The sequence below is a fragment of the Oncorhynchus keta genome, chromosome 27 (genome assembly GCF_023373465.1).
Source record: "Oncorhynchus keta strain PuntledgeMale-10-30-2019 chromosome 27, Oket_V2, whole genome shotgun sequence".
NCBI lineage: Eukaryota > Metazoa > Chordata > Actinopteri > Salmoniformes > Salmonidae > Oncorhynchus > Oncorhynchus keta.
In genome coordinates, this window is record NC_068447.1 from 46,666,144 (window position 1) to 46,690,226 (window position 24,083).

At 41.9% G+C, this 24,083-nt stretch overlaps 1 protein-coding gene across 1 annotated transcript; it reads left to right on the forward strand.

Moving 5' to 3' along the window:
* Nucleotides 1-2,649: 2,649 nt before the first annotated feature.
* LOC118359503 (uncharacterized) lies at nucleotides 2,650-23,882 on the forward strand. Its single transcript, XM_035738014.2, has 8 exons — nucleotides 2,650-3,041; nucleotides 3,938-5,072; nucleotides 10,332-10,466; nucleotides 11,431-11,605; nucleotides 12,523-12,621; nucleotides 12,719-12,810; nucleotides 22,964-23,104; nucleotides 23,315-23,882. Exons 1-8 carry the CDS (start codon nucleotides 2,767-2,769, stop codon nucleotides 23,567-23,569), a joined length of 2,307 nt encoding a protein of 768 aa, XP_035593907.1. The 5' UTR covers nucleotides 2,650-2,766; the 3' UTR covers nucleotides 23,570-23,882.
* The last annotated feature ends 201 nt before the right edge of the window (nucleotides 23,883-24,083 follow it).

The window sequence follows — 24,083 nt, forward strand, 5'->3', positions numbered from 1 at the left end:
AGCTTGTAATATGGCTTTTATTTTTTTTTTGAGGGGAGGGGTGGGCTTTCCCAGTGGTTTTTATCCACGAACTTCTACTGCTTTGATGTAGCCTACCTTATCCATTTGATCTTTGATTTATTGAATGAAGAAATGATTTCCAAGGAGCTCTCCAGGTGGAGGGTTGACAACATGCATAGCCGCGGGAAGTAGGGGTGACCCCCTGAAAAATCTGGAGAGAAAAAAATATACAGTACCAGTCAAAAGTTTGGACACCTAAATCATTCAAGGGTTTTTCTTTATTTGTACTATTTTCTACATTGTAGAACTTGTAGAACTTTGAAAGTTTCTTCAAGTGCAGTCGCAAAAGACATCAAACGCTATGATGAAACTGGCTGTCATGAGGACCGGCACAGGAAAGGAAGACCCAGAGTTACCTCCGCAGCAGAGGATAAGTTCATTAGTTACCAGCACCTCAGATTGCAGCCCAAATAAATGCTTCACAGAGTTCAAGTCAACTGTTCAGAGACCGTGTGAATGGTCGAATTGCTGTAAAGAAAACACTACTCAAGGACACCAATAAGAAGAGACTTGCTTGGGCCAAGAAGCACAAGCAATTTACATTAGACCGGTGGAAATTTGTCCTCTGGTCTGGAGTCCAAATTTGAGATCTTTGGTTACAATGTCTTTGTGAGACGTGGTGTGGGTGAACGGATGATCTCCGCATTTGTATTTCCCACCGTAAAGCATGGAGGAGGAGGTGTTATGGTCTGGGGGTGATTTGCTGGTGACACTGTCTGGGATTTATTTAGAATTCAAGGCACACTTAACCACAGCATTCTGCAGCGATACGCCATCCCATCTGGTTTGCACTTTTTTTAATTTTTTTTTATTTTACTTTTATTTAACCAAGCAAGTCAGTTAAGAACATATTCTTATTTTCAATGACGGCCTGGGAACAGTGGGTTAACTGCCTGTTCAGGGGCAGAACGACAGATTTGTACCTTGTCAGCTCGGGGGTTTGAACTCGCAACCTTCCGGTTACTAGACCAACGCTACGCTGCCGCCCCAGTTAGTTCCACTATCATTTGTTTTTAACAGGACAATGACCCAACACACCTCCAGGCTGTGGTTTGGGATGAGTCGGACCGCAGAGTGAAGGAAAAGTAGCCAACAAGTGCTCAGCATATGTGGGAACTCCTTCAAGGCTGTTTGAAAAGCATTCCAGGTGAAGCTGGTTGAGAGAATGTCAAGCGTGTGCAAAGCTTTCATCAAGGCAAATGGTGGCTATTTAAAGAATCGCAAATAAAAAAAATATTTTGATTTGTTTAAAACGTTTTTGGTTACTACATGATTCCATATGTGTTATTTCATAGTTTTGATGTCTTCACTATTATGCTACAATGTAAAAAAAAAAAATAGAAAATAGAAATAAAGAAAAACCCTTGAATGAGTAGGTGTTCTAAAACTTTTGACTGGTAAGTGTAGATGTCTTCAGGCCAGGCAACATTTTTGTCCTGCAATTTGCACAGCGCCAAAACTACTTACCGTGGCTATGACAACATGTGACTGACAGTGCAGTTCTATGCGATGGACTAAGTGCCTTGATCAATAATGCTTACTTTTTCATGTAGGCTATGATAATAGTAATGCACATTTTGTTAAAAGTCATGGAAAATGTGTATGAACCATTTACAGTGAATAATCAGAGGTAGCATAATGTCGTTTGTGGATTTCGGTGAACATAGTCTAATGAACCGACTTGGAAAAAGACAGTTCCTGCGCTTCTTTCATCGGAAGTCAAGCACTGGTAATCAACCTTAAATACGTTCGTTTTTGGTTCCAAGCTAAGGTCATGTCCTGCGTTTTCTCACCCCACCAAAACAAAGGACATTTCAGGAAAGGATGAAAACTCACATAAGCCATGAACAGTAATTCAAACGGAGTTTAAACGCATGGCAATAAGTATTTCTTATTTTTTCATATTATTGTGGAGCAGACACTGAATTAGGCAAATCAATAACTGGATGCCTACAATTTCCCTTGTTCCCTTATTGTTGCAGTCCTTATTCTGCATGCAAAGATTGACCGTATTTCCCTTTATTTAGACTGTCTCAAATATCGATAGGCTAAGCCTATGCTCAAAGGTGGACGGACACAGCTGTCATGGAGTCCCATAAACAAAACCAATTACGCAATATTAATTCATACCCCCGTTCGTGGAAACGCACATTTTTCAACAAACTCTTCCGATAAAGAAACATCTCTCAATTATAGATATGATATAGATATGATATAGATATATAGATAAATCAAATTATTAAATTCAACTCAATTGGAGTCCATGGGATATTTCTGTACGCTAATAAGGATTTGCCCATCATTTTGGAGTTTGAGCACAGAAGCCTGCCTACTTTGTTACCTCAACCATTCGTGTTAAACATGAAACGAATGAATATTGTTAATGAGTGTAATAATACAGGATATTTGACCTATTTTAAGATGATGGGCAATTGTTGACTGTGCTTTTTATAAATTGCCATCAAATAAAAATGTCAATATGAAAACGTAATAAAATATTTAAAAGAGAAGCATGATAAAATTTGAATTTAATGTATTACTTTTTTTTCTGTTTAAAAGCCTGGATGAAACGAGGTGAGATTTGATTGGCATGTATTCCCTCCCTTGGCAGAAATTAAACCTCACAATTATCCAACGCACGTCACTAGTTGCGACCATTCTATGAGTCCTATCTGATAGCTGGAACATGCGATATTCCAGGTCCAAATGACAGACATTTTTGTAAATAATAGGTCACAATGTTCAAATTTTATTATCTTGACATTTCTTCATAATTATTCTTTTTTATATATTCGCGATTTACTTTCGAACGACGAGTCCATGTCATCTTTGGAGTACATGAAAAAAGAATGCTTCGCATCTGGGACCCTGTCCTCGGCTTCTCTGAAAGGAACAATTACCAAAATTCAGAAAAGCAGACGTAAACGGAGAGTCGCACCAAAGACACAGGAAGAGACAGACAGCGGCTGCAATATTTGCAGGTGTGTATGTCAATTGTGTGTATTGTTTTATAAATGTTAATAGCAGTAGGCCTATCCTATAAAGTGCTACGTTATTTTAGCCTTTTCGCAGAAAGTTAGCCTATTTGATAGAGTAAGTGGACTAATTTATTAGCCTACATTCTTTGACAGAAAGGTTCTGGATAGAACCAAAAAGGAAATTGATTCCATACAGAACCCTACATGGAGCCCAAAGGTTCTATGTGGAACCCATTTTGGTTCAGTGGAGAACCCATGGGGTTCTGATCAAATAACCCTACAAATGTCATATACACTGAGTATACCAAATATTAGCAACGCCTTCCTAGTACTGATTTTCGGTGCCTGGCATCTACTAATGTACCCATTCAAATATATTGTTTTGCCCGTTCACACTCTGAATGACACGCATATACAATCCATGTCTTAATTGTGTGAAGGTTAAAAAAGGATTTCTGTCTCCTCCCCTTCATCTACACTGATTGAAGTGGATTTAACAGGTGACATCAATAAGGAATCATAGACTGACCAGGTGAAAGCTATGTCATGGAACGAGCATATGTTCTTAATATTTTGTATACTCAGTGTATGAAGCAAGCAATAGAATCCTTTTTGGTTCTGTCCAGAAACTTTTTTTCTAAGTGTAATCAAACATTTACATCCTACACGTTAATTAATTCACCAATAAATAGCAACTCAGCCTTGATTCCAAGGTTTTTATATGATAATGGTATACTTTCATAATATTTCATATTGAAAATCTATTTTATTATTTGTATTATTTAATCAGATCCTTATTTCTGTATGTATGTGTGTATATATATATATACATCTATGCTGGAGAGTTAGGAATATATATATATATTGCAGTTTCTCTCTCTCTCTCTGTGTCTTGGCAGTAACCGCACTGTTCGTCGCATCTTGACTGCTTGTCTGCTCTCGTTTCTGGCTCTGCTCGGCTCAGTCTCCGTCAACCTCAGCTCCAACTTGGACCTGCTGCGCGCCACAGAGGCCGCTGTCACCGAGCTGACTTCATGCAGGACTACTGCTATTCTCCAACTCATAGGGGAACTCCAAAACAGGAGAAGTCTATGCAGAAAGTACAGGAGTAACGAGACACACCAAGAAAAGTGTACAAGTCCACTGACTAGCATTTTACCAGTGATCATTCGACTTTGCACTGATATGGAGGGCCACAGAAACAGTCAGGGTCACCCATGCAGCGAGGAGTTGGTGGAGTTCTCCCAGAAACTTAGGGAAGATTTGACTGAATTTCTGAACACAACATGGGGAGTTGAGGACAACAATGACATGTCCGTGTTCTCTTTGACCATTGTCAGACTCCTGGACATTTGGGGGGACATGGAACAGGACATTAGCCAGGTCAAGCAGTTTTCAGACTGGAAAGATGTCCTCTCACTGAGACTGATGGTCACATTCCTGGAACTCAACCACCAGTTCAGTGAATTCCCTTCTGTAGGAACCCAAGTTGACTTTCACAAGAAGTGGATCCATGCCCTCAGCCGTCTAGCCTTTGCCCAGCTCTTGTCAGAAACGCTAGAGGACTGCTGGGTGGAGAACGTTCACCTAAAGCTCAACCTGACCAACAGCCTCAAAGTCGACCCATACATCTTTGACTCCACCCCCTGGCAGATCCCAGCGATTGACGCGGTGGGAACAGTGGGCATCCTCACAGGCTCTCAGACTGGCATCCAGGCTCTGAGGGATACCCAGGCGTGCCTGCTGGCTGGGGCGTTGCCAGCTCTGAAGCTCCGATCCAGGGCCATGTTCTCAGGGCTCAGCATGCGGATCTCCCTGTTGACATTGGCCTGCCTGATCTATCCGCTGGTGCTGGTGTCCTTCAAGCAGACGACGGAGTGGATCCAGAACTATGCATGCAGCCTGCAGGAGAGGACCGAGGACCTGAAGCGCCAGAGACAGCTGGCCGAGGACCTCCTGCACCAGATGCTGCCCAAGACCGTAGCCAAGCAGCTGAGACAGCAGAAGCACGTGGAGGCGGAGAGCTATGAGAAGGTGGGTTTGATTGATCTGAGCAGATTTGGGATTTCAGTTCCATCATGTCGATCAATTCCATTTCTTGCTGCATCTTCATTTCCATATCCCATGGTCATCACTATCTGGTTATGCTGGAGAGTTAGGAATTCAAAATGAGCCACAACCCTTCAGTGAATCCCTCTCAACATTATAAAGAACCATTTGGAAGAGAAAAGGGTTATTTGTGTAGAGCAAATAAACTCTCAAAAATCCTGTTTTCTTTATAGCACACTCTAACCACAACTTTTTAAAGTTAAAGAAACTCTTTAAAATGTCTATAACCAACTTAAATATCAGCAAGATTATACACTTTCTCTGTGACACTGGCACACGGTTTATTTTCATGCCGCCCCCCCCCCTCTTCCTCATCACTTTTAGCATTGAAACAAATTAGTGTGAGGGCCTTGTAAAGGACCTTATTGGTGCAATACTTTGGCAAGATCACCAAACCAACGCGCTGAATGATCCCTGCATTTGGTTTCTTTGTTCTTATTGTTGTTGTAATTGCCTATAATTACGGTGTTCCATATTCATTAGGAGATAAAACGGGTTACTCAGGTGCAAATTGCATCCAGCTCATTGAGGTGCTTGAAGCAGCTGGGCTAAAAGCACTCTGCTCAGGGCTATTAGCTACCAAAGGGGATGTGGTCCGTTTTTACACAGGCTTCTTTGAGTTCCAGCAATGGAACATTCTGAAAATGGAACACAATATTGGCACAAGAGTATAATCTGCATACATTTGTGTATCAACATCATAACATGTGAGGAAGGTCATACTGTCTTAGGTCATATAAAGCTAAACAGTGGAGGACATAAGACAGATTCCTGGGGAACCCTCATTGTGCTTAACAAAGACACTATAAGTATACAATATGACTGCAGTACACTTACAAATGACACGCCGTTGGTTCGCTCATGTTTACCATGGATCACTGTCTCTTTTGTAAAATACTGTAGATTGAAATCACAATGGCGTCAACTAATGGCGTCATGCAGCTATTATTTTAGAGGGGACACAAAGTACGTGTTGATGGAGGGGGGGTTATCGGAAGTCGTAGAATTTTGAATTTTTTTAAACACTTAAAACAGCTTTTTCTTGAAATCTAGAGCCATAATCATAATGCCTAATTCTATGTAAAACAAATGAGTCTATTTTTTTTACATAAGTTATCTAAGCATACCTCTTTAACAGATCAATTATCATTTTAATTAATTATGCACATTATACACAAAATCAACTGAAAATGTATTTGTCATGTGCGCCAAATACAACAGGTGTAGGTAGACCTGGCAGTGAAATTCTTACTTTACAAGCCCTTAACCAACAGTGCAGTTTTTAAGTAAAAAATAGGTAACAATAGATAAGTAAAGAAATATATATTTTTGTTTTTAAATGTAAAAAATAACAGTAGCAAGGCTATATACAGGTGGTACCGCTACAGAGTCAATGTGCGGGTGCACCAGTTAGTCGGGCTATTTGAGGTAATGTGTCAATGTAGAATTAGTTAAAGTGACTATTCATAGATGATAAACAGAGAGTATTAGCAGCGTAAAAGAGGGGTTGGCAGGGGGCTGGAGGGGTTTGGGCGAGACACAATGTGTAGTCCGGTTAGCCATTTGATTAGTCGTATGCTTTGGGGTAAAAGCTGTTGAGAAGCCTTTTGGTCCTCGACTTGACGCTCCGGTACCGCTTGCCGTGTGGTAGCAGAGACAACAGTCTATGACTGGGGTCTTTGACCATTTTTAGGGCCTTCCTCTGACACCGCCTGGTGTAGAGGTCCTGGATGGCAGGCAGCTTAGCCCCAGTGATGTACTGGGTCGTACGCACTACCCTCTGTAGTGCCTTGCGGTCGGAGGCTGAGCAGTTGCCATACCAGGCAGTGATGCAACATGCGCTCGATGTTGCAGCTGTAGAACCTTTTGAGGATCTGAGGACCCATGCTAAATCTTTTTTATTTCCTGAGAGGGAATAAGCTTTGTCGTGCCATCTTCACGACTGTCTTGGTGTGTTTGGACCATTCTAGTTTGTTGGTGATGTGGACACCGAGGAACTTGAAGCTCTCAATCTGCTCCACTACAGCCCCGTCAATGATAATGGAGGCATTCTCAGTCCTCCTTTTCCTGTAGTCCACAATTATCTCCTTTGTCTTGAATACATTGAGGGATATGTTGTTATTCTGGCACCACCCGACCAGGTCTCTGACCTCCTCCCTACATTGATTCCTTAAGAACTTTTATACCTTATGAGATTAGTACAACTGCCGCAATGGTATATAGTATCCTAACAAAATAATTAAAGCAATTTCAGTCATTTCTAAAGTATAACATCCTTGCCAGCAAGCATGCCAGCTAAGATACAATACATGACCAAAATTATGTCGAACCAAAATCTCGTCGAACATGTCATTCCAAAAGGCCTTCCACTATATGTTGAAGGCCTTCCACTAGATGTTGGAACATTGCTGCAGAGACTTGCTTCCATTCAGCCACAAAGAGCATTCGTGAGGTCGGGCACTGGATGTTGGGCGATTAGGCCTGGCTCGCACTCTGCGTTCCAATTAATCTCAAAGGTGTTCGATGGGGTTGAGGTCAGGGCTCTGTGCAGGAGAGTCAAGTACTTTCACACCAATCTCAACAAACCATTTCAGCATGGACCTCCCTTTGTGCACGGGCTCATTGTCATTCTGAAACAGGAAAGGGCCTTCCCCAAACTGTTGCCACAAAGTTTGAAGCACAGAATCGTCTAGAATGTTATTGTATGCTGTAGCATTAAGACTTCCCTTCACTGGAACTAAGCAGCCTAGCCCAAACCATGAAAAACATCCCCAGACCATTATTCCTCTTCCACCAAGCTTTACAATTGGCACTATGCATTTGGGCAGGTAAAGTTCACCTGGCATCCGCCAAACCCAGAATCGTCCGTCAGACTTCCAGATGGCAAAGCGTGATTCATCACACCAGAAAACCTATTTCCACTGCTCCAGAGTCCAATGGTGGCGAGCTTCACACCACTCCAGCCGATGCTTGGAATTGCACATGGCGATCTTAGGCTTGTGTGCGGCTGCTCATCCATGGAAACCCATTTCATCTAGGTCCCGACGAACAGTTCTTGTGCTGACATTGCTTCCAGAGGCAGTTTGGAACTCAGTAGTGAGTGTTGCAACCGGGGACAGACCATTTTTATGCACTTCAGCACACGGAAGCCCCGTTCTGTGAACTTCGTGGCTGAGCCATTGTTGATTCTAGACGTTTCCACTTCACAATAAGAGCACTTACAGTTGACCGGGGCAACTCCAGCAGGGTAGAAATTTGATGAACTGATTTCTTGGAAAGGTGACATCCTATGACGGTGCCACGTTGAAAGTCACTGAGCTCTTCAGTAAGGTAATTATTCTGCAAATGTGTGTCTATGGAGATTGCATGGCTGTGTGCTCAATTTCATACACCTGTCAGCAATGGGTGTGGCTGAAATTGCCGAATCCACTAATTTGAATGTGTGTCCACATACATTTGTATATATAGTGTAGTTAGACAAGCTGGTCGAACTTGATTGATAGCCTGAAATGGCTTGGAAGGTAGTTACTTCATAAATTTGCTAGGTGGCTAGTATTACAGAGAAACGACTAAATATTTTCATTTGATTTATTCATCAAGAAGGTATCAAGAGTCAACATACATAGCTTGATCAAATTAATTTACAAGCACACCTCCTGTGAGTCCTGCCCATCTTACTAGGAGAATAGGGGGGGGGGTACTCTTTGCCTGGTCCAGTTAGTGTGCCCCCTCCGCAGCTGACACATTTTTTTATAAATACAGTGGGGCAAAAAAGTATTTAGTCAGCCACCAATTGTGCAAGTTCTCCCACTTAAAAAAAGATGAGAGAGGCCTGTAATTTTCATCATATGTACACTTCAACTATGACAGACAAAATGATAAAGAAAAATCCAGAAAATCACATTGTAGGATTTTTAATGAATTTATTTGCAAATTATGGTGGAAAATAAGTATTTGGTAAATAACAAAAGTTTATCTCAATACTTTGTTATATAGACTTTGTTGGCAATGACAGAGGTCAAACGTTTTCTGTAAGTCTTGACAAGGTTTTCACACACTGTTGCTGGTATTTTGGCCCATTCCTTCATGCAGATCTCCTCTAGAGCAGTGATGTTTTTGGGCTGTTGCTGGGCAACATGGACTTTCAACTCCCTCCAAAAATGTTCTATGGGGTTGAGATCTGGAGACTGGCTAGGCCACTCCAGGATCTTGAAATGCTTCTTACGAAGCCACTCCTTCGTTGCCCGGGCGGTGTGTTTGGGATTATTGTCATGCTGAAAGACCCAGCCACGTTTCATCTTCAATGCCCTTGCTGATGGTAGGCTTTGTTACTTTGGTCCCAGCTCTCTACAGGTCATTCACTCGGTCCCCCCGTGTGGTTCTAGGATTTATGCTCACCGTTCTTGTGATCATTTTGACCCCACGGGGTGAGATCTTGCGTGGAGCCCCAGATCGAGGGATATTATCAATGGTCTTGTATGCCTTCAATTTCCTAATAATTGCTCCCACAGTTGATTTCTTCAAACCAAGCTGCTTACCTATTGCAGATTCAGTCTTCCCAGCCTGGTGCAGGTCTCCAATTTTGTTTCTGGTGTCCTTTGACAGCTCTTTGGTCTTGGCCATAGTGGAGTTTGGAGTGTGACTGTTTGAGGTTGTGTCTTTTATACTGATAACAAGTTCAAACAGGTGCCATTAATACAGGTAACGAGTGGAGGACAGAGGAGCCTCTTAAAGAAGAAGTTACAGGTCTGTGAGAGCCAGAAATCTTGCTTGTTTGTAGGTGACCAAATACTTATTTTTCACCATAATTTGCAAATAAATTCATAAAAAAATCCTACAATGTGATTTTCTCATTTTGTCTGTCATAGTTGAAGTGTACCTATGATGAAAATGACAGGCCTTATCTTTTTAAGTGGGAGAACTTGCACAATTGGTGGCTGACTAAATACTTTTTTGCCCCACTGTAATTATGACAAAACACTGACTTAAAATTGTTTAGTAATTCATTTAACATCTGAAAAATTAATAACAAGACAAATCTAAGGAGGCATTTGCACATGATCCTCCTATGTGCATAAATAAGAGAGAAATTACTCAAATTAAAATGTACTGACTGTACTAGCAGTCACAATTTAACATGTGATGAGGCCAAGAGAGACATCTTAAAAATGTTTTTCTGTACAGGTAACTATTTTCTTTTCTGATATCGTTGGTTTCACCACTATATCGGCCTCCTGCACCCCTCTGCAAGTCGTGGAGATGCTGAACAACCTGTACATGTGCTTCGACACTCGCATCGACTCCTATGATGTCTACAAGGTAAGACTGAACTGGGGTAGCCTACATGGAGATTGGATTGGACCAACATCTTTATTGCCTAATACTTACTAAAACTAAATACTTTGTACTACCCATACTACATACTATTTTTAACTCATACTAGACAAAAAGCCTAAGTAAGTTGTCGTGTAAAATTGCAAGATGATGTTATAATAATGCTTGTATTGCATTATAATGGTTGTTTTATTCGACAGAATAGAGTATTCTGTTAACTATTGTGTGTGTGTGTGTTCCACTGAGGATGGGCCTCTGAGATAGCACTGACAAAGGAGATTTACGATGTCTTTGGGTGATAAAACCTAAAGAGCATTCCAGATAACATGAGGTAATGTTTTTGTGCTATGAAGTACCAGGAACGAGATTAGAACCTCGTCTTAGGGACCAAACTGAACGATAATTTATAGTGAATGCTATCTGGCTATGGGATACTCCTCTCTCTCAAGTAAAAGTCTTTGTTTGTGAACTGTTCCTAAGATCTTTGGTTCGTCATGTAGGTTGAAAGGGGTGTATCTTGGCTATAAAAGATCTTTGTAATTTTCTGTTGTCACTTTCAATGGTTCATTAGAGATAGTGCATCATTGAAAGTCAAATGCTATTGCAAAGCTCTTATTATTAAACAAGTAGTATAAGTATAACTCTGAATGGTGTGTGAAATGTGTTTCTCCTCATTTGGTAAATACAGAAATGAGCCACCACAAAGTGTGACATCCTGGCATTTAAAGCTGTAAAACTTTCTATTTTTACATACTCAAAGCGCCTACTATTTAAAACACAAATTATGTGTAATCGGATACGGCATATGTCCCAATCTACATACTAGCATATTATTTAGTATGCATGACCAATAAGTCACTTCATACTAAATATTGGTGAGTATTGCGATGTTTCCGACCTATCTGAAATTCACTTATCATGAGTGGACCCATTTTATTTGCTCCCCCAGGTGGAGACGATAGGCGATGCCTACATGGTGGTGAGTGGGCTGCCTGAGAGGAATGGGGACAAGCACGCAGATGAGATCGCCAAAATGTCGCTGGACCTGGTGGCAGCAGTTCGACAGGTAGCAATCCCCCACATGCCCAACAAGAGACTGCAGCTTCGCGCAGGCATACACACAGGTGAGAGGTCACACACATTACGCACGCACACACACACCACACACCCACACTCACCTTTCTTACCCATGTTCAAATCACATAATAGTTTTAGGTGCTGGAAAAGTACCTGATAAACTCACCTAACAGCCTGATGCTTTGAGTTTTCAGACATGGGTACGCAAGCAATATTTCATTCAATTCAAACCATTTTCATTTCCTGAGGGGGAACTTTATGTGTGGTAATATACACTGAGTGTACAAAACATTAGGAACATCTGCTCTTTCCATGACATAGCCTGACCAGGTGAATCCAGGTGAAAGCTATGAACCCTTATTGATGTTAAATCCACTTCAATCGGTGTAAATGAAGGGGAGGATACAGGTTAAAGAAGGATTTTTAAGTCTTGAGACATGGATTGTGTATGTGTGCCATTCAGAGGGTGAATGGGCAAGACAACATATTTAAGTGCCTTTGAACGGGGTATGGTAGTAGGTGCCAGGCTCACTGGGTTGAGTGTGTCAAGAACTGCAATGCTGTTGGGTTTTTCACGCTCAACTGTTTCCTGTGTGTATCAAGAATGGTCCACCACCCAAAGGACATCCAGCCAACTTGACACAACCGTGGGAAGCACTGGAGTCAAAATGGGCCAGCATCCCTGTGGAAAACTTTCAACACCTTGTGGAGTCCATCGTCCGAACAATTGAGGCTGTTCTGAGGGCTAAAGGGGGCGCAACTCAATTTTAGGAAGGTGTTCCTAATGTTTTGTACACTCAGTGTATATACTATATATTGCATACTTATTGCTGTGGTAGGTTTGATTTCAGTCTATATCCTGATTATCTATCTATAACCTATGGTTATTACCAAAGTAAATATCAGTGAGTATATTATGGTGTAGCAGGCTTGTCTTTCTCTTCATTTGCTCTCCTTGCACCAGGTCCATGTGTGGCAGGTATTGTCGGCTACAAGATGCCTAGATACTGCCTGTTTGGAGATACTGTCAACACAGCCTCTAGAATGGAGTCCACCAGCCTGCGTAGGTGTACGGCATGCGTGCACACACACACACTCTCCTCTCTTTTCGTACAAGCATTCCACTTTTCTCTGTGTGTGTGTGTGTGTGTGTGTGTCAGCTCAGAGGATCCACGCCAGCTCAGCCGTATACCTGGCTCTAATGAAGGACGGTGCCTACGAGCTCCAGCTGAGAGGAGAGATCGAGGTGAAGGTAAGGCTCTTCTATTGACACTGGGGAATATAGCATAATATAGCATAAGTTCTCTAAGAGGGAAATATACTTCCATTTTTAGTCCTGGAATAGGCTTCATCTTCATCTGTCCAAACACTACGTACGCCATGCCCACGGTTTCTTCTCCGGAATGAGTCTGGATCTGAGCACTTCACAGAGTATGAATACATTTGGTCCAGAAACCGATGGGTTGGGCCAGAGCCAGAACACACATGGGTAAAGCAGCAGTTTGAAAAATCGTCATTGGCTTTGATTGGTTAGAGACGATCCAATTGCTGAAGACTTTTTGTGCAACACCCCTCGTGCCCCTGGTCACCACAAAAGACGATGATGGCAGCTTCAGACTAAGGTATGTAGCAAACGGAAGAGCAGTGGAAGAATTTAGTATGAGTCCTCTGTAGGGCTTTTACGGTGATCGTATTACCGCCACACCAGCGGTCACGAGTCATGACAGCAGTCAAATTCATTTAGTCACGGTAATTAGGCTTCTCCAAGTTCTGATGCTGCTGCTGGTCATTAGTAGCCTACCAAACTTGCTAACTGCCTGACACTCTACATTCTATTGTCCCTCTAATCACTCTGACATCAATGCAAATGTAATCAAAAATCGAATCAAACACTTCATGAGAGCATGACCTCATGTTGCGCAACATTTCTATATGCTATGCAATTGCGTGAGAAAACAGAGTGATGGCATCTATGAAAAAGAGGAGAGTCCCATCAACTTTCTATAGACTAGCCCTACAATATCCTATTTATTTCTCATCTTTCCTAATATTAAGCACATTGCTTCTCTTTACAACAGGAGTATAGCCTACCTGGCGAGCATGAAAATGAACCCACTGGAAAAGCGTTCTTCATTCGCTATTTAAGTGCAAGTATTTTTCCCGCTGCCCCTGTTTCCAGACAGGTGCATGATGATGATCCATTCTAAATCAAAAGCTCATTTCACACATATATTATTTAGTACATATTAAGACAAGATTAAATCAAGAATACTGTAATGAGTGACAATATTAGCCTATCACTTGTGAATGATATACAATACCAGTCAAATGTTTGGACACACCTATTCAGTGGTTTTTCTTTATTTTGACTATTTTCTACGTTGTAGAATAATCGTGAAAACATCAAAACTATGAAATAACACAAATGGAATCATGTAGAATCATGTAGTAACCAAAGTAACCAACTGTTAAACAGATTCTTCAAAGTAGCCACCCTTTTCCTTGATGACAGCTTTGCACATTCTTGGCATTCTCTCAACCAGATTCATGAGGTAATCACCTGGAATGCATTTCAATTAACAGGTGTTCCTTCTTAAAAGTGAATTTGTGGAATACATTGATTTGTTTATCATTTTTTTGGTAACTACATGATTCCATATGTGTTATTTTATCGTTTTGATATTCATATTATATTCATATTTAATCTATTTTTTGGGGGTAGGCACAAAACTACCTTCATACTTCCATTTGTTTTTTAAAAACCGGTACGGGTTACCTTCAGATGAGTCCCATGACACTTGTGGGAGTGTTGAAGTGTCTGTCCTATAAAGTGCATTCAGAAAGTATTCAGACCCCTTGACTTTAAAATATATATTTTTAAACATTACATCCTTATTCTAAAATTGATTAAATTGGTTTTTCCTCTCATCCACCTACACACAATACCCCATAATGACGAAGAAAAAACTGTTTTTTTAGACATTTTCGCAAATTTATTAAATATAAAAATCTGAAATCAAATTTACATAGGTATTCAGATCCTTTATTCAGTACTTTGTTGAAGCACCTTTGGCAACAATTATAGCCTCAAGTCTTCTTGGTTATGACACTACAAGCTTGGCACACTTTTATTTGGGTAATTTCTCCCATTCTTCTCTGCAGAACCGCTCAAGCTCTGTCAGGTTGTATGGGCAGTGTCGCTGCACAGCTATTTTCAGGTCCAGAGATGTTCAATCAGGTTCAAGTCCGAGCTCTGGCTGGGCTACTCAAGGACATTCAGAGACTTGTACGGAAGCCACTCTTGCGTTGTCTTGGTTGTGTGCTTAGGGTCGTTGTCCTGTTGGAAGGTGAACCTTCGCCCCAGTCTGAGGTCTTGAGTGCTCTTGTCACGACTTCCGCCGAAGTCGGTCCCCTCCTTGTTCGGGCGGTGTTCGGCGGTCGACGTCACCGACCTTCTAGCCATCACTGATCTATTTTTCATTTTCCATTGGTTTGGTTTTGTCTTGTCTTCCTTCACACCTGGTTCCAATCCCATCAATTACATGTTGTGTATTTAACCCTCTGTTTCCCCTCATGTCCTTGTCGGAGATTTTTTTATTGTATGTACGTGCAATTCATGTGTCGGTGTGCGACAGGTTTTGTAACCACTTACATTATTTTAGATTATTTTGGTTTTGGAGTTGTATGAGCACTTATTAAACAACTCCGTTTATACCAATTTCGTTTTCCTGCGCCTGACTTCCCTGCCACCGACATGCACCCATTACAGAATCTCCGACCACAACTATGGAGTCAGCAGGAGAGGGTACCCCGGCCATTGAGGTGGAGGAGCGCGTCCAGGATCATGCAGTTATGCTCTACCATCTTGGCGCCGCCATGGATTGAGTTGTCCAGAGAATGGACCGCTGGGAGAGAAAGGAAGTTCTTCCAGCGCCTCCGCCAGCACAACCGGGGTCTCCCCTGAGCGCCCCTTTCCCGCCTGAACCCAGTGGGATCCCTCTCTCCTTGCCCCAGGAATACCACGGGTGGGCTGCGAACTGCCAGGAGTTCTTGTTGCAGTTAGTTGATTAGGGAGGTCACCGCACCTTTGGGCATGGTGTCGCAGGGGGGTCATACAGAGAGAATTAGTCTCTTCCTCATTGACTCCTGCGTTTCCCGTGGTGCTGGGCCTATCCTGGTTAGCTTGTCATAACCCCACTGTTTCTTGGTCACAGAGGGCTCTCACAGTGTGGTCGCGAGAGTACTCAGGTAGGTGTTTAGGGGTTTCCGTTGGTGCCGATTTGCCGATTTGGCTCTCGGCTTCTCCAAAAAGAAGGCGACTCATTTACCACATCATCGACGGGGCGATAGACCTCCTGGTAGACGCTGCACTTCCCAGGAGTCATGTGTATCCCCTCTCACAGGTGGAGACGGAGGCTATGGAAACATATGTCTCCGAATCCCTGCGTCAGGGCTACATTCGGTCCTCCACTTCACCCGCCTCCTCAAGTTTATTTTTCGTGAAGAAGAAGGAGGGGGCTCTGCGTCCGTGTATTGACTATCGGGGTCTCAGCTTATATGTGGCATCCCGTTAAGCAGAACCAGTCATAACATTTTCATCTCTGACTGTCAAACAAATCACTTGGAAGGCTCTGTACACTACCTGCACACGTTCATCCACAAAAACAATTCCAGCGTCCAACAGAGCACCAGCCATTTGATGAATGGAAAAAGACATATGCTGGAAATGTTTTATTCTAATGAGGTTTGGCGATTGAGACACTTGTAACCTGGCTTGAGTATAGGTTGATGTTTCCACTGCTGTCCTCGCGCAGAGACGAGCCCACACGTCCATTAGCTAACTTTTTATGCAGCCGGCATGCGTAATGATACATTCCAGTGTAGAAGCCTTCGGGTTCATTGAAATCTTTGGTCTTATTATTGCTATTGGCTCATCTTTAATCGGTACGGTGTATCGTCATTATTTATTTTGCCAGTATTCAATCCCGGACAGTACCGGCTTACTTTCACCACTGCACCTTAGCTAATCAAAAGGGACGTGGAATGACTCCAATGCTACATGAAAGGGCTAACCTAACCTATGACCTGACCCATCACCTTATGTATTTACTTCCCCCCCAGCTGCAAGAAGTGACATCCTATAAGGAAACTGCTAAGAATGCCTTATTGCAGTAGTTCTTTATCCATGCCTGGGGACCCCAAAGGGTGCACATTTTGGCTTTTGCCCTAGCACTACACAGCTGATTCAAATAATCAACTAAATATTGAACGTGCACCTCTTCGGGTCCCCATGACCGAGTTAGGGAAACGCTGCTCTAGCACTACCTTATTCTACTAATCAGATGTTTGATGATGAGTGAAATCATGTGTGTAGTGTTAGGGCAAAAACAAATACGTATGTCCCCAGGACAGGGATTAAGAAACACTGGCCTTATTGTATAGAGAGAAAGTTTGTGTTCATACAGCCATAAAGATGGCTTCCTCCATGCACTTTCCACAAATTCCGTGTTTACAAAGTTTCCATATTGTACATTGCCCTACATAAATACTTTTTTTTGTATCTGTATTCATACCCCTCGACTTAAACATTTTGTTGTGTTACAGCCTGAATTCAAAATAGATTACATTTATATTTTTTCTCACCCATCTACACACAATACCCCATAATGACAAAGTGAAAACATGTTTTTAGACATTTTAGCAAATTTATTGAAAATACAGAAATATCTCATTTACATAAGTATTCACACCTATGAGTGTTAGAATCCCCTTTGGCAGCGGTTACAGCTGTGAGTTTTTCTGGCTATGTCTCTAAGAGCTTATCACACATAGATATTATTGTTCTGCTGAAAGGTGAATGTGTCTGTAAGTTGGAAGCAGACTGAACCAGGTTTTCCTCTAGGATTTTGCTTGTGCTTAGCTTGATTCTGTTTCTTTTTAGCCTAAAAATGTTTTTCTTGTCCTTGCCGATGACAACCATACCCATAACATGATGTAGCCACCACCATGCTTGAAAATATTAAGATTGGTACTCAGTGATGTGTTGGATTTGCTGCATCAGGATATAAAGTGAATTTCTTTGCCACGTTTTTGCAGTTTTATTTTAGTGCCTTATTGCAAACAATATGCATATTATGTACATGTCAAGGTGTGTATGAAGGCGAAGTCAGGTGCAGGAGAGCAGAGTATGATAAATAAAGCACACTTTATTTAGTTCCAAACCGGGAGCACAACAAAACAAACGCGCTCAAAAAAATAAAATAAAAATAGAGTATAACTATTTTTTTATATTTTACCTTTATTTAACTAGGCAAGTCAGTTAAGAACAAATTCTTATTTTCAATGACAGCCTAGGAACAGTGGCTTAACTGCCTGTTCAGGGGCAGAACGACAGATTTGTACCTTGTCAGCTCAGGGATTTGAACTTGCAGTTACTAGTCCAATGCTCTAACCACTAGGCTACCTTGCCGCCTCTAAAGAACATTGCTTGACATGAAAACAATTAAACACAAAACACGATGGGAAACAGAGGGTTAAATACAATTTAGATTGATTGGGGAAATGAAAACCAGGTGTGTATGAAAACAATACAAGACAAATGGATATATGAAAAATGGTTCGGCGATGGCTAGAAAGCCGGTGACATCAATCGCCGAACGCTGCCCGAACAAGGAGAGGAGCCGACTTCGGCGGAAGTCGTGAGAGTACAGGCTTCCTTATTTTCACTTTGTCATTTAGGTTAGTATTTTGGAGTAACTACAATGTTGTTGATCCATTCTCAGCTTTGTCCTGTCACAGCCAATAAACTCTGTAACTGTTTTGAAGTCACCATTGGCCTCATGTTGAAATCTTTGAGCGGTTTCCTTACTCTCCGGCAACTGAGACAGGAAGGACACCTATATCTTTGTAGTGACTGGGTGAAATGATACACCATCCAAAGTGTAATTTATAACTTCACCATGCTCGAAGGGATTTTTTATTTTATCTTGACCCATCTACCAATAGGTGCCCTTCTTTGCGAGGCATTGGAAAACCTCCCTGGTCTTTGTGATTGAAATTCACTGCTCGACTTACAGATGTGTGTGGTACAGAGATGAGGTAGTCATTGAAAAATCATGTTAAACACTTTTTGCAAACAGAGTGAGTCCATGCAACTTATTATGTGACTTGTTGAGCATATTCTTACCCCTGAACAAATGAAAACTTGCCATAACAAAGGGATTGAATACTTATTGACTCAAGACATTTCAGACATTATGAGGATTTGTTTGTAGGCCAGTGACAAACAATTTCTATTTAATCATTTTTCAATTCAGGCCATAATAGAACAAAATGTGGAAAAAGTCAAGGGGTGTGAATACTTTCTGAAGGCCCTGCACATGATCCCAATTCTAGCTCCCAAGACGTGTGCAATTTGGAAAAACCGAGAAAGTAGATTGTGCTGATTTATTGTTCCATAGTTTATTGTTCCTGTAGTTTAAAAACGATGTGGATACTGCTAAAACAATGACTTCATATCTAGACTCTGACATATTTATGCACGCAAAGCGATTTTCCACAGACGGGATGGACCAGGCCGGCATGGAGGCGAGTGCACCCACAATCACCAGGACCAGCATACATGCGTCTACAACATAAAAAAACAATTGATTAATTAGGTTATGAACTGATATATTTAGGTTATGTTCTATGGTTTACATGTTCTGATAGTGTTCCAGTGAACATCTAGTCCATTGTCATAGTCCTGGAGGGCGAATCATCTTCTATGGGGCGGAAACCGTTCCTTTACCAATAGCAACATCCCTCGGTTTGTTATCTTAAGCATTTTTAGATCCCACATCAGTAACCCTTGAGGAAATACACAGCATTGAGCTGTAAATAATGTAGAAATGCTATATTATTCAGGCCAAACTCTGATATCAGCTGTTGGAATGGTATAATATTACTGTCCCTTACGAACTGCCCCCTGATGTTTTGGCGTTGCCAGGTAATATTAGCCAGTGTCTTTCCACCTGTGGCAAACAAAGGAGTTGTTCCATATTGGATATGAAGGGAAGGAAGCTCCATTGACAGATAACCTTTTACGATGTATCCTTGCCAATTCACAATAGCACTCCAGTAGTGAATGATCTATCTCAATCTGGTCTCAGAGTATTTCGTATGGTTCTTTATGTAAATCCAAGACACTCCTTTTAATATGATATGTTACGTTTTGTATGGTATATACACATTTGTGCTGTCCATCACCCATTTCGTATGATATGTTATAAATTACAATTTGTAAACTCAGCAAAAAAAGAAACGTCCTCTCACTGTCAACTGCGTTTATTTTCAGCAAACTTAACATGTGTAATTATTTGTGTGAACATAAGATTCAACAACTGAGACATAAACTGAACAAGTTCCACAGAGTACCACATGGGGGAGGAGGATGTCTTCCCTGTAACGCACAGTGTTAAGATTGCCTGCAATGACAACAAGCTCAGTCCGATGATGCTGTGACACACCACCCCAGACCATGACGGACCCTGCACCTCCAAATCGATCCTGCTCCAGAGTACAGGCCTCCATGTAACGCTCATTCCTTCGACGATAAACGCGAATCCGACCATCACCCCCGATGAGACAAAACCGAGACTAGTCAGTGAAGAGCACTTTTTGCCAGTTCTGTCTGGTCCAGCGATGGTGGGTTTGGGCCCAGAGGCGACGTTGTTGCCGGTGATATCTGGTGAGGACCGGCCTTACAACAGGCCTACAAGCCCTCAATCCAGCCTCTCTCAGCCTATTGCAGACAGTCTGAGCACTGATGGAGAGATTGTGCGTTCCTGGTGTAACTCGGGCAGTTCTTGTTGCCATCCTGTACCTGTCCCGCAGGTGTGATGTTCGGATGTACCGATCCTGTGCAGGTGTTGTTACACGTAGTCTGCCACTGCGAGGACGATCGGCTGTTCGTCCTGTCTCCCTGTAGCGCTGTCTTAGGCGTCTCACAGTACGGACATTGCAATTTATTGCCCTGGCCACATCTGCAGTCCTCATGCCTCCTTGCAGCATGCCTAAAGCACATCCACGAAGATGAGCAGGGACCCTGGGCATATTTCTTTTGGTGTTTTTCAGAGTCAGTAGAACGGCCTCTTTAGTGTCCTAAGTTTTCATAACTGTGACCTTAATTGCCTACCGTCTGTAAGCTGTTAGTGTCTTAACGACCGTTCCACAGGTGCATGTTCATTAATTGTTTATGGTTCATTGAACAAGCATGGGAAACAGTGTTTAAACCCTTTACAATGAAGATCTGTGAAGTTATTTGGATTTTTACGAATATTCTTTGAAAGACAGGGTCCTGAAAAAGGGACCTTTCTTTTTTTGCTGAGTTCAATTATATGTTATGTATTTTCAAAACGTACAATACGTTACAAATTCTAGCTAATCCATTTTAGAATAAGGCTGTAATGTAACAGAATGTGGAAAAGGGAAGGGGTCTGAATCCCTTCCAAGTGCACTGTACATACTATATACATTTTACGGATGCAGTATATTTTACATTAGTTATCTTTTTTTATTTGTTTTTATGTAATTTTACTCCAACTCCCTTCAGCTACCCTCAACCCCTCCCATCTATCTCTGAAAACCATCCAGTTTTTATTTCTAATTGCTATATATTTTTCAACTGTGCTCTAATGGTTAAGAAAAGTTCAGAAAGTTTGTATTCTCATAGTTTCTACAGATTGTAAATTAAAGATAAACGTGTTTATTAGGAGTATTATTATATTATTGATCGATTGACAATGGCTTTTCAAGTCACCCAGCAGTGTTATTTGCAGACTTAGCTCCAGGTAAATGTTGCAATTCTTCAGCTATTCCTGAACCTGCAACCAATAAAAAGCTACACGAGGCTGTGCAGGGATCCAAATTGCGGATTTAAAAGAAAACATGAGTCATGAGCATACAATGACACCTTTGTTTTTAATAAGCCCTGGATTTCTAGCCCCTTGGTATTGTTGGATCAAATTTGAATAGCTAACTTTTCGATGGCCATAATAAATTATATATGCCGATAGTGGACAACCTTGTTTCACTCCTCTTGACAGTTTAATAAGATATGATTTTGAAGTTATGACCACTCAGATTGATACATACCACTTACACTGAGTGTACAAAACATTAGGAACACCTGCTCCTTCCATGACAGACTGACCAGGTGAATCCAGGTGAAAGCTATGATTCCTTATTGATGTCACCTGTTAAATCCACTTCAATCATTGTATGTCTTGAGAAAATTGAGACATGGATTGTGTATGTGTGCCATTCAGAGGGTGAATGGGCAAGACAAAATATTTAAGTGCCTTTGAACAGGGTATGGTAGTAGGTGCCAAGCGCACCAGTTTGAGTGTGTCAAGAACTGTGATCCAGGCTGGTTCACATCCGGCCGTGATTGGGAGTCCCATAGGGCGGCGCACAATTGGCCCAGTGTCGTCCGGGTTTAGCTGAGATAGGCCGCCATTGTAAATAAGAATTTGTTCTTAACTGACTTGCCTAGTTATATAAAGGTTTAATCTAAAAATAAAAACGCTGCTGGGTTTCTCACGCTCAACCATTTCCTGTTTGTATCAAGTATAGTCCACCACCCAAAGGACGTCCAGCCAACTTGACACAACTGTGGGAAGCATTGGAGTCAACATGGGCCAAGATCCCTGTGGAATGCTTTCAACACCTTGTAGAATCCATGCTCTGATGAATTGAGGTTCTGAGAGCAAAAGGGGGTGCAACTCAATACCAGGAAGGTGTTCCTTATGTTTTGGACACTCCGTGTATATCATCCTTTGCTCAAACTCATTCCACGGCAGGCTGAGGGTTTTTTTCCACTCCCTTGTCCTTGATTGATGAATTAAGGTCACTGATTAGTAAGGACCTCCCCTCACCTGGTTGTCTAGGTCTTAATTGAAAGGGGAAAAACAAAAAACAACATTAGGCCCTCCCTGGAATAAGTTTGACACCCCTGCTCTAATGGGTCAATGAGTCACACTGAGGGCTTTGAGTCACTTTTAACTTGTTAGTTGATTAGAGTCTGGATCGACTCCACATAATTAAACACTTCACCAGCACTCAATGAAAATGATTCTATTTACAGTTCATTACACACCACTTCTCTCTTCTATGTTGGTGTGATGACAGTTGACTTCCTCATTATCCTGATATCCTGTCGGATTGTAAATGAGTTGTTCAACAGTCATTATCTGAGCTACTCCACTTTTCTGGAGGGATATTAAAGGCTATGAACAGCCAAAAGTTGTGCTTAAAGCTGTTGTTGCATTCAGCTGATTTCAAGATTCAGTATACATTACTGCGCAATCTTAAAATAAAGCGAGCATACTAAATCATCTAAAGTATTATATCCGCCTCTCTCCCAGGGTAAAGGGAAAATGAACACATATTGGCTGATCGGACACAAGAACTACAGTGTTCAGAACGACAGTCTTGTGTGCCACTGGAACCCCAATCTAGCCAGAAAAAAGAAGACATTGGTGGGGAGCGACATTTCTATGGCGAACGTGAGTGCATTACACCCTAGGCAAACTGCGTTTGTACATTAATGTATTACACCTGTTGATTATCAGCCCAAAATCTCTCAACTTTTTCCTCCCCTATCTTTCTTTCTTTCTCCTACCCTCTCTCTCTCTGCGACTCTCCCTTCCTCTCACTTCCATCTCTCCTTCCTTCCTACCTACCATCCTTCTACCCCTTCCTTCTCTTGTACTCAGTCCTGTGTGACAGTGCAGAGCCTCAGTGAGAATGCTACCACTCCCGTGCCTCAGGGCTCCAAGGCCCAGCAGGGGGCCCTGTGTGTGTCCGTGTCAGCCCAGGTGGAGCACTGTGCCAGCAGCTTCGGCACCCTGGGCTCCATGATCGGGGGCCTCCAGGGACTAGAGAGCCCCAGGGAGGGGAAAGCCTGTGGGGGGACGGGAGGAGACAAACCGGACCTGCTGCCTGGATCTGGAACCATCCCTCATATGTGATGGAGGGCTGGGATGGTAGGATGGACTGGGACAAGAAACTTCTCTAAAACTATATTGCTATGGTTTTTTCCTCTGGCTGTTTGAGTGGAGATTCAGTTGATTTTAATGATGATGTAAATACAGTATATTTAGGGATGTGTGAAAGAACCACAATGAATAAAAGAAAGACTGTTGCTCTGATATCTGGTGTAGGTGTGTGTGCGGGTGTGTGTGTGTGTTTTTATATACAGAGTAAACGTTTTTGTATCAACCCTGGACAGATTGTGTTGTCATTGTCCATCTTTTTATTAAGATCAAACCGTCTGTGGATGAATAAAAGCTCCTTTAAAATGAGCAGCGAATTCTTTTTAATGTTTAGTCTTCAAAGGCACAACCGCAATAGCCGAATTAGTTGAAGTGGGTGCAATTATATGCAGATTAGTGGGCGGGGTCATTCTGGTTAGACAGGCCTTGATTGGTGCAGCGTTCCAAAGGGTAAAAACCCCCGTACATCAAATGAAGATATAGGGCATTT